A 9,712-nucleotide genomic window follows, 5' to 3' on the forward strand; every position below is an offset into this window, starting at 1 on the left:
CTCGACACCAAGCAGCCTCGCCAGTATTTCATTGGTGTACTGGACATTGCTGGATTTGAGATCTTTGATGTGAGTTTAAAAAACATACTAACTCTATATGAAGTATTCTGTGGTTTAAGGAGAAAGTACAGTATTAAGCCTGTCATACTGTTGACCGTTTCATTTCAGTTCAACACCTTTGAGCAGCTGTGCATCAACTTCACCAATGAAAAACTGCAACAGTTTTTCAACCACCACATGTTTGTGCTGGAGCAGGAAGAGTACAAGAAAGAGGGCATTGAATGGACTTTTATAGATTTTGGTATGGATTTGCAAGCCTGCATTGACCTGATTGAAAAGGTGAGAAAATGGAATACTGTATGTCAAGCCATGTATAAAGACTGATTGAAAATCAAATCCAACCATTTAACATATATTTTTGTCCCTTCAGCCCATGGGTATCATGTCCATCCTTGAAGAGGAGTGCATGTTCCCCAAAGCCTCTGATACCACCTTTAAAACTAAGCTCTATGACAACCATCTGGGGAAATCTGCCAACTTCCAGAAGCCCAGAGTTATCAAAGGGAGACCAGAGGCCCATTTCTCCCTGGTTCACTATGCTGGAACTGTTGATTATAATATCAACAACTGGCTGGTGAAGAACAAAGATCCTCTGAATGAGACCGTTGTAGGACTCTACCAGAAGTCTAATCTCAAGCTGCTATCTGTCCTCTTTGCAAATTATGCTGGATCAGAAGCAGGTAAGAATAAACGGAAGGGCAAATTCACCAAGAATGGATTGCAGCCGCTGTCAACACTGATTTGCACATCACTTGCAACCACTATCGCCCCACCTCAAGTAAAAAGAGTTTGAGTTATTAAACTTATCGTATTGTTAATTTACTTTTTGATCACTGGGTTAGAGAAGCTTTCTTTGCACACTGCATATATCATGGATATTTAAAGCAAGGGAAACTTTTTATAAATGCTCTTTATTACCACCAAGTCTCTGAAGACTAATAAGTTTATTGTAACTGTGTGTGGCTATCAGTGCTGCTCTTTGTGAATTGGACTCCAGAGAAAGGGGCCAATTCTGCCCCAAATGTCTACATATTTACTAATTTTTACATGTGTAAAAAAGCACAGAAGCTTGCCCCGGCAATGATTACGGGTACACGTTATATTTTTGTCTTATAAGTACAGCTTTAGCTGCTGTAAAATTCTGTGATGAATTTGCCCTTGAATGTATTACATTTGCCATAATGGGAACTGCAAGAGAACTGGGTTTGTCAATGCAATCTAATGTGTTGTACACTGGTTTATTACAGTAGCTGAAGGTGGAAAGGGCGGCAAAGGAGGAGGAAGCAAAAAGAAGGGTTCATCCTTCCAAACAGTGTCTGCCTTGCACAGGGTTGGTAAATATAAAATGTGTGAATGGCTCTTTCATATAAAAAACAATGACTAAGACTTAATTTTACATTAATAACAGAGATATGCAACACAACAATAACCTACACTCAGTGTTAACCACAGGGTTAAATTACCTCCTCAGGAGAACCTGAACAAGCTGATGACTAACCTGAGGTCAACTCACCCTCACTTTGTTCGCTGCATCATCCCCAATGAGACCAAGACTCCTGGGGCCATGGAGAACCCTCTGGTGATGCACCAGCTGCGCTGTAACGGTGTACTGGAAGGCATCAGAATCTGCAGAAAGGGCTTCCCCAACAGGATCCTCTATGGAGATTTCAAACAGAGGTGTCTTTCAGATATACAGATTCTCTACTTAACTTGTTTCTTTTAATTTCTCACCCAATGATAGATTCTACTATCAACACTCTAACAGGGATAATTATTAAGTTTGATATTTGATATTTTAAATGACAATAAAACTAAAATTATCTTTTATCTTCATTACAAAGATACCGCATTTTGAACCCAAATGCTATTCCTGAGGGACAGTTCATTGATAACAAAAAAGCTTCAGAGAAGCTTTTGGGCTCCTTGGATTTAGACCATAACCAGTACAAACTGGGGCACACCAAAGTAAGTATTGGTCAAATGCATTTTGCCACATTTATTTTAAAGCACATACATTTACATCTCAGTGTGAAAAGGAACTGTGATAACATTTGTTTTGTGGTTTGTACACTGCAATTCTTTAACTAAAGACAACCATGGGGCATCACTTGTTCAACTACACTTGCTTTTATTGACAATTATTACTATCTATGTTTTGTTAAAACAGACAAATCTGTCTATATTGAGCTGGGCATGAGCCATCGTCTTCAAAGCACACACTTGCTCAACGTGGGTTTCTCTGATGTATAATACTGCTGATCTCATTTGTTTGCAAAAATCAGGTGTTCTTCAAAGCTGGACTGCTTGGTCTGCTGGAGGAAATGCGTGATGACCGCTTATCTCTAATTATCACTAGGATCCAGGCAAGGTCACGAGGTGTTCTAGCAAGAATTGAATTCCAGAAGATTGTAGAACGCAGGTAGATGCAATAAATGAATTTAAATATACAGAATATCCAGGAACTAATTACTAGATTACATTACAATAACTTTATGAATCAATGTCTACAGGGATGCATTACTTGTGATCCAGTGGAACATCCGTGCTTTTATGGGGGTCAAGAATTGGCCATGGATGAAGATGTTCTTTAAGATTAAACCTCTTTTGAGATCGGCAGAGACTGAGAAGGAAATGGCCAATATGAAGGAAGAGTTTGGCAAACTTAAAGAGGCTTACGCAAAATCTGAGGCCCGCAGGAAGGAACTTGAAGAAAAAACGGTCACTCTTCTTCAAGAGAAGAATGATCTGCAGCTCCAAGTTCAATCTGTATGTTAGACATGTTAAAATCTGTGAGCATTACAAATAATATTTAAATCAAAGCAAATCTCCCAATGCATAATGCTGTGACTTTAAATTATAACAGGAGCAAGATAATCTTTGTGATGCTGAAGAAAGATGTGAGGGGCTGATCAAAAACAAGATTCAGCTGGAGGCAAAAGCCAAAGAGTTGACAGAAAGACTGGAGGATGAGGAGGAGATGAATGCTGAACTGACTGCTAAGAAGAGGAAGCTGGAGGATGAGTGCTCTGAGCTTAAGAAAGACATTGATGACTTAGAGTTAACTCTGGCTAAAGTGGAGAAAGAGAAGCACGCCACAGAGAACAAGGTACTATAAGACATTTCCTTCACAGACAATGTCATGTTCAATTGCTGAGCTGACTGTTATTGATACAAAATGGCAACTTTTCCATTTAAATCATTACTTATGTTATAAATTGGTACAGAATGTTGATGCCATGGGTCTGGAATTTTTGACTAAATATCCTAACTTTCTTACTTTCAACAGGTGAAGAACCTGGTCGAAGAGATGGCTGCTCTGGATGAAATCATAGCTAAGTTGACCAAAGAAAAGAAAGCCTTACAGGAAGCACATCAGCAAACACTGGATGATCTCCAGAGTGAAGAAGACAAAGTCAACACTCTTACTAAGGCCAAGACTAAGTTGGAGCAACAAGTGGATGATGTAAGAACATAGTAATTAAGAGTGTGTTGGTATGTTTAAAAAAAACAAAAAAACATTTGATATATTGTGAATAAATTAAACTGAAAGGCTGTAATGATCACCCACTGCAGCTTGAAGGCTCCCTTGAGCAAGAGAAGAAAGTGCGTATGGACCTTGAGAGAGCAAAACGGAAGCTTGAGGGAGACCTAAAGTTAGCTCTAGAGAGTGTGATGGACTTGGAAAATGACAAGCAGCAACTCGAAGAGAGACTGAAAAAGTACCATTAAAAGTGCACTTGTAAAAAAAACACAAATAGATTTAAACTATGTGTCAGCTGGTACAAATTTAAACCTTTTTCATCCACAGGAAAGATTTTGAAATCAGCCAACTCAATGGGAAAATTGAAGACGAACAAGCAATGAGTGCTCAGCTCCAAAAAAAATTGAAGGAGTTACAGGTAATGTTAAATTAGAAGAACTGTGTTAATTTACTTATGCAGGGATGTGATGTTTAGCTAAAAGGAACAAAAATCCTTGATTTTGGTCTAGGCCCGCATTGAGGAGCTGGAAGAAGAGCTTGAGGCAGAGCGAGCTGCCCGAGCCAAAGTGGAGAAACAGAGAGCAGACTTGGCCAGAGAGCTGGAGGAGATCAGTGAGAGGCTGGAGGAGGCTGGTGGAGCAACATCTGCCCAGATTGAAATGAATAAGAAGAGGGAGGCTGATTTCCTGAAACTCCGCAGAGACCTTGAAGAGGCCACTTTGCAGCATGAAGCCACTGCTGCCACACTCAGGAAGAAACAAGCTGACAGTGTGGCTGACTTGGGAGAGCAGATTGATAACCTGCAGAGAGTCAAGCAGAAACTGGAGAAGGAGAAGAGCGAGCTCAGACTGGAGCTGGATGATGTGGTCTCCAATATGGAAAATATTGTGAAGGCTAAGGTAAAATACCTTTATGTAAAAGGTAAAATACCTTTATGTACAATGAGATGAGATATATATATATATATCTATCATCTCATTGTTAGTCTAAGGGTGCTTTCACACCTATAGTTCTGTAGACTCAATGCAATTCAGGGGTAAAGTTGCAACACTGATGCATTTTTTGTTTTCTTTGAATAGTGTTCACAAGCGCACCAAATTCTGTAAATGTGACAAGGTCAAGGCATTGCTGGTCTATTGGGCAGAATATCCAAGTGAAAATGACTAACCGTTCCTGAACTCAGAAATAATGGAGCTACACCAAGTTTATACTGTCTTGTGTGTTCTTGATTTGCTTTATTGTTTCTAATATTTTAGAAAAATATGAGCAGCTGACAAGACAGCGAATGAAGAACAGGGTGGGCCCTGATGGGAGTGAGAGCGAGAGAGAGATGATTACATGTTGTTATTGACAACAAGCAATTTATCATAACAGGTTATGGATTTGAAAATGATCATCACTTAAAACATAAGTTTGTAAATTGTGGGCAACGTTGAAATTACAGGCTAGTCAAGCTAGTAAGCACGTTTTCTGGTTTACTTTCCGTATTTGGGTCAGATTGCATTCTCAAATAAAGTTCAGCGAACACTAGTGCAATTTGGAAGCAAACCGAGACATCATTTTCAAGCAGCCCAGAGCTTGGTTGTTTAGTCGGCACCAAAGTTTGAATAAGCTTTCACACTAACACAAACAAACCAGACAATCCTACAAGATGCTCCAGGATTCCGTAAAACAGAGCAACCTGCTCAGGTGTGAAAGCAACCTAAGACACCTTTCATTTCTTTTGAAGTTGGTTATGTTCCACTCTTTTGGTTTTTTTTTCAGAATAATTTGGAGAAAATGTGCAGGTCTCTGGAAGACCAGATGAATGAATACAAAACAAAGGCAGAAGAGGGACAGCGTACTATCAATGACTTCACCATGCAGAAAGCAAAGCTTCAAACTGAGAATGGTAAACATTTGATTTGAACTGTGGGTTTTGTTTGGGATATTATTAACAACTCATTTATTTCTTTTATCAAAATTAGGTGAATTTGTAAGGCGGCTTGAGGAAAAGGATTCCTTGGTGTCCCAACTTACCAGAGGAAAACAGTCCTATACTCAACAAATTGAAGACCTTAAAAGACAACTAGAAGAGGAAGTCAAGGTAGCAATCAACAGTAACAAGTAAAATCTTTGGTACAGATGGTGGTACATACAAATGCAACAAGATATGCTTTTATTTCAGGCCAAGAATGCTTTAGCCCATGCAGTGCAGTCTGCTCGACATGACTGTGACCTTCTCAGGGAGCAGTATGAGGAGGAGCAGGAGGCCAAGGGTGAATTGCAGCGCAACATGTCCAAGGCCAACTCTGAAGTGGCTCAGTGGAGAACCAAGTACGAAACTGATGCTATCCAGAGAACTGAGGAACTGGAGGAGGCCAAGTGAGACATTTTGACATCCAAATTCATGATTTGATATCTTATTTCTAAAGAGACATTTTTACTTTGTCTAGCAGATCAGCTTTTTGTTTGTGTTATGTTCCTACTAAAATGTAAGACGAACAAAAAGTTTGTCTGTTAGATGACTGAGCAGCCAGTCATATTAGTTAATTTCATTAAGATTTATCCAAATAGCACAACTGCAGGAACATTAAATGATGTGAATGATCAATTTCAAAAGGAAAAAGCTGGCTCAGCGTCTGCAGGATGCTGAGGAGGCTGTGGAAGCAGTGAATGCTAAATGCTCATCTCTGGAGAAGACCAAACACAGGCTGCAGAATGAGATTGAAGATCTCATGGTGGATGTGGAGAGGTCTAATGCTGCTGCTGCTGTTCTGGACAAGAAGCAAAGAAACTTTGATAAGGTTGCATTTTCAAATACATATGGCGCTTTTGCTCTTTTAGATACATAATTAAAGTGAAATGACCTTTTAGCATACATATTTCAGGTCTTGGCAGAATGGAAACAGAAGTATGAAGAGTCTCAAACAGAGCTGGAGAGCTCTCAGAAGGAAGCCAGGTCTCTAAGCACTGAGCTCTTCAAACTGAAGAACTCTTATGAAGAATCTCTTGAACATCTGGAGACCATGAAGAGAGAGAATAAGAATCTACAGGGTATGGAAAAAAAACAGCTTACACCTCTATCTTTGATTTTTTTTCTAATGACCAAACCATTAACAATATGACATTTTGTTTCTCAGATGAAATATCTGACCTCACTGAGCAAATTGGTGAGAATGGAAAAAGTATCCATGAGCTTGAGAAGATTCGAAAACAGTTAGAACAAGAGAAGTCTGACATACAAACAGCTCTGGAGGAAGCAGAGGTATCTTGAATGTTGAACGGTGGACTTCATGAACACTGGTTTGGTACTTGGTGTAACTAGTCATGCATTTAATTTTCATTCTTTACTTGATGATAGGCATCACTGGAACATGAGGAAGGGAAGATTCTAAGAGCCCAGCTTGAGTTCAACCAGATTAAGGCTGATCTTGACCGCAAGTTGGCCGAGAAAGATGAAGAGATGGAGCAAGCAAAGAGAAATCAACAGCGAATTGTGGATACTCTTCAGAGCTCCCTTGATGCTGAGACCCGCAGCAGGAATGAGGCTCTCCGTTTAAAGAAGAAGATGGAGGGAGACCTCAATGAGATGGAGATCCAGCTAAGCCAGGCCAACAGGCAAGCAGCTGAGGCCCAGAAACAACTTAAATCTGTTAATGCACATCTGAAGGTATAAATTAAGTGAAAAAAATAAAACTATTACCAAATTGTTTTCAGGAAATAACTCAGAATTGAAATTCTTTGGGCTTTGATCTTCAAGGATGCTCAACTTCAACTTGATGACACTCTTCAAAACAATGAATACCTTGAACATATTGTATTGCAGTATCATTTTATTCAACATGCTTCACAATAAATTTCCCGCACTTCCAGGACCTTCAGCTCCAGCTTGATGATGCTCTTAGGGCCAATGATGATCTAAAGGAAAACAATGCCATAGTTGAGAGACGCAACAACCTTCTTCAGGCTGAAGTGGAGGAGCTCAGGTCTGCTCTGGAGCAAACTGAGAGAGGTCGCAAGCTTGCTGAGCAAGAGCTGCTGGATGTGAGTGAAAGGGTGCAGCTCCTACACTCACAGGTGAGATGCAGTGATTGTCAATATGTTCTAGCATGTTTGTTTAACATACACTGTTTTCACAAGGCAAATTTGAATATTTCTGTAAACCTAGAACACCAGCCTGATAAATCACAAGAAGAAGCTGGAGGCCGATACATCCCAGCTTCAGGCAGAAGTAGAAGATGCTGTGCAAGAGTGCCGAAATGTTGAAGAGAAAGCCAAGAAGGCCATTACAGATGCTGCCATGATGGCAGAGGAGCTGAAGAAAGAGCAGGACACCAGTGCTCACCTGGAGCGTATGAAGAAGAACATGGAGCAAACCATCAAAGACCTGCAGCACCGTCTGGATGAAGCTGAACAGATCGCCATGAAGGGAGGCAAGAAGCAGGTGCAGAAGCTAGAGGCCAGGGTGAGTTCACTTGGCTCTTTGGCTAAAGCATCATTTATATATGTTAAATATATTGCTGCTTTATGTAAACTAAAGAAGTGGCTGACTTTGTTGATAACATGCTGCAGGTCAGGGAACTTGAAAATGAGGTGGAAAGTGAACAGAAAAAAGCCAGTGATGCTGTTAAGGGAGTAAAAAAGTATGAAAGACGTATCAAGGAGCTTTCCTATCAGGTAACTGTCAATCTAGACCATAGTCTATTCATGCAAAGAACATTTAATTCAGAATTAAAATATACATACATTTATACATTAATGATGTTTCTGCCCAATTTAGACAGAAGAAGACCGTAAAAATCTAGCTCGTCTTCAAGATTTGGTGGACAAGCTGCAGCTTAAGGTGAAATCCTATAAGAAGGCTTCTGAAGATGCCGTAAGTACAAGTGAAATTAAAATACAAAATTTGTACATATGAGACATATAGGCATAAGCTTTCTCAGGTCTGATATAATAAGTCACATGTATGGTGTGTATTCTACAGGAGGAACAGAGCAACAGTTATCTTACCAAGTTTCGTAAGCTTCAACATGAGTTTGATGAAGCAGAAGAAAGAGCTGACATCGCTGAGTCTCAGGTCAACAAGCTACGTGCCAAGACCAGAGATGTGGGGTCAAAAGTCAGTATTAATAGGTCATATATCGTACATAATTGTATATACATGTTAAAATGAAAACTTTATACTTTTAGCTTTCCATCACAAAAACAATTGTGACCTTTTCAGTAGGGCTGCACGATTCAGAAAATGATTTTTATGCTAGTCATTCAAAATTGATTTTCAATTCAAAAAACGATTCTCAATTAAATTATCTATTCTCAATATGTACACAAAGTTACTTTTCCCATGTGATAGTATACATGCCATTAAAAAACGAAAAAATAATAATAATTGTTTTTGGGAATTCTATGAATACATTTTGAATCAGTAAAGCTTGAATCGATTCATGAATGTGAATCTTTTTTTTTTGCCAACCCTACCTTTCAGTGACAACCATCTTATTCATATAGTGTTAAACAACAAGGTGCTGGTCTTTCACTGATTGGTCAGTGTTCTCCCAGCGATTACAAGAGGACTATTAATACATTTAGAATACTCCTCTGAGGGGCCTAAAGTGGGGATATATGGGCATAGTGATTCAATTTATGATACTATTTAATCAAAACACATCTCACAATTGATCTTATAATTTGCTTTCTTTTGTTTCAGAGAGGACTTGAAGAGTGAAGAGTGACGTTTCCTCAAAAACGATTGTTTCTGAGGCACCTGTTGCTTGGTGTCTCCCTGAGCATGTGTTGTGTTTAATAAATATCAATGCATCTAAAACAGTTTCTTGATTTCTCATTGACAAAGGCTCTTGTTTTTCATGGGAACTAATCTTGACTTATTTCAAGAATTAATACAATAAATTTAAATTAAATTACTTTAATTATCAATTTATTTCTAAAAGTAAATGGTTAGTAAAGTATGCTGTGATACAACCAAAGAATAATTAAATGAAAAATATGGTTATGCCACTTATGCTCATCTAAGTGGGTTGGAAAAATTGAAAGCCCTATGACTCCTAAGTGAATTGCGAATACCCAATCAATCAAATTTTTCTAAGTATATGCGTGTGTTCATTATTATGTATAAAACAAACAATAAAGTAAATGTCATCTGTAAAAAATTGTAGGATTTTATTATTATGT

The 9,712-nt window shown here is 38.8% G+C and overlaps 1 protein-coding gene across 1 annotated transcript in view; it reads left to right on the forward strand.

The window, feature by feature from the left end:
* Positions 1-9,347, forward strand: part of LOC117953974 (myosin-7-like) — an 11,989-nt gene extending 2,642 nt beyond the window's left edge. Inside the window, exons 11-36 of the mRNA XM_034887402.1 lie at positions 1-69; positions 169-339; positions 431-740; positions 1,308-1,390; positions 1,532-1,737; positions 1,902-2,025; positions 2,343-2,479; positions 2,571-2,826; positions 2,924-3,166; positions 3,347-3,523; positions 3,634-3,779; positions 3,869-3,959; positions 4,051-4,440; positions 5,306-5,432; positions 5,509-5,627; positions 5,709-5,905; positions 6,144-6,327; positions 6,412-6,577; positions 6,664-6,788; positions 6,885-7,193; positions 7,397-7,600; positions 7,692-7,988; positions 8,096-8,200; positions 8,304-8,399; positions 8,508-8,642; positions 9,231-9,347. Coding sequence (XP_034743293.1) covers positions 1-69; positions 169-339; positions 431-740; positions 1,308-1,390; positions 1,532-1,737; positions 1,902-2,025; positions 2,343-2,479; positions 2,571-2,826; positions 2,924-3,166; positions 3,347-3,523; positions 3,634-3,779; positions 3,869-3,959; positions 4,051-4,440; positions 5,306-5,432; positions 5,509-5,627; positions 5,709-5,905; positions 6,144-6,327; positions 6,412-6,577; positions 6,664-6,788; positions 6,885-7,193; positions 7,397-7,600; positions 7,692-7,988; positions 8,096-8,200; positions 8,304-8,399; positions 8,508-8,642; positions 9,231-9,248 — 4,485 coding nt within the window. The 3' untranslated portion in view covers positions 9,249-9,347. The remainder of the gene's footprint in view (positions 70-168; positions 340-430; positions 741-1,307; positions 1,391-1,531; positions 1,738-1,901; positions 2,026-2,342; positions 2,480-2,570; positions 2,827-2,923; positions 3,167-3,346; positions 3,524-3,633; positions 3,780-3,868; positions 3,960-4,050; positions 4,441-5,305; positions 5,433-5,508; positions 5,628-5,708; positions 5,906-6,143; positions 6,328-6,411; positions 6,578-6,663; positions 6,789-6,884; positions 7,194-7,396; positions 7,601-7,691; positions 7,989-8,095; positions 8,201-8,303; positions 8,400-8,507; positions 8,643-9,230) is intronic.
* The last annotated feature ends 365 nt before the right edge of the window (positions 9,348-9,712 follow it).

This window comes from Etheostoma cragini, chromosome 12 (genome assembly GCF_013103735.1).
Source record: "Etheostoma cragini isolate CJK2018 chromosome 12, CSU_Ecrag_1.0, whole genome shotgun sequence".
In the NCBI taxonomy this organism is placed as follows: domain Eukaryota; kingdom Metazoa; phylum Chordata; class Actinopteri; order Perciformes; family Percidae; genus Etheostoma; species Etheostoma cragini.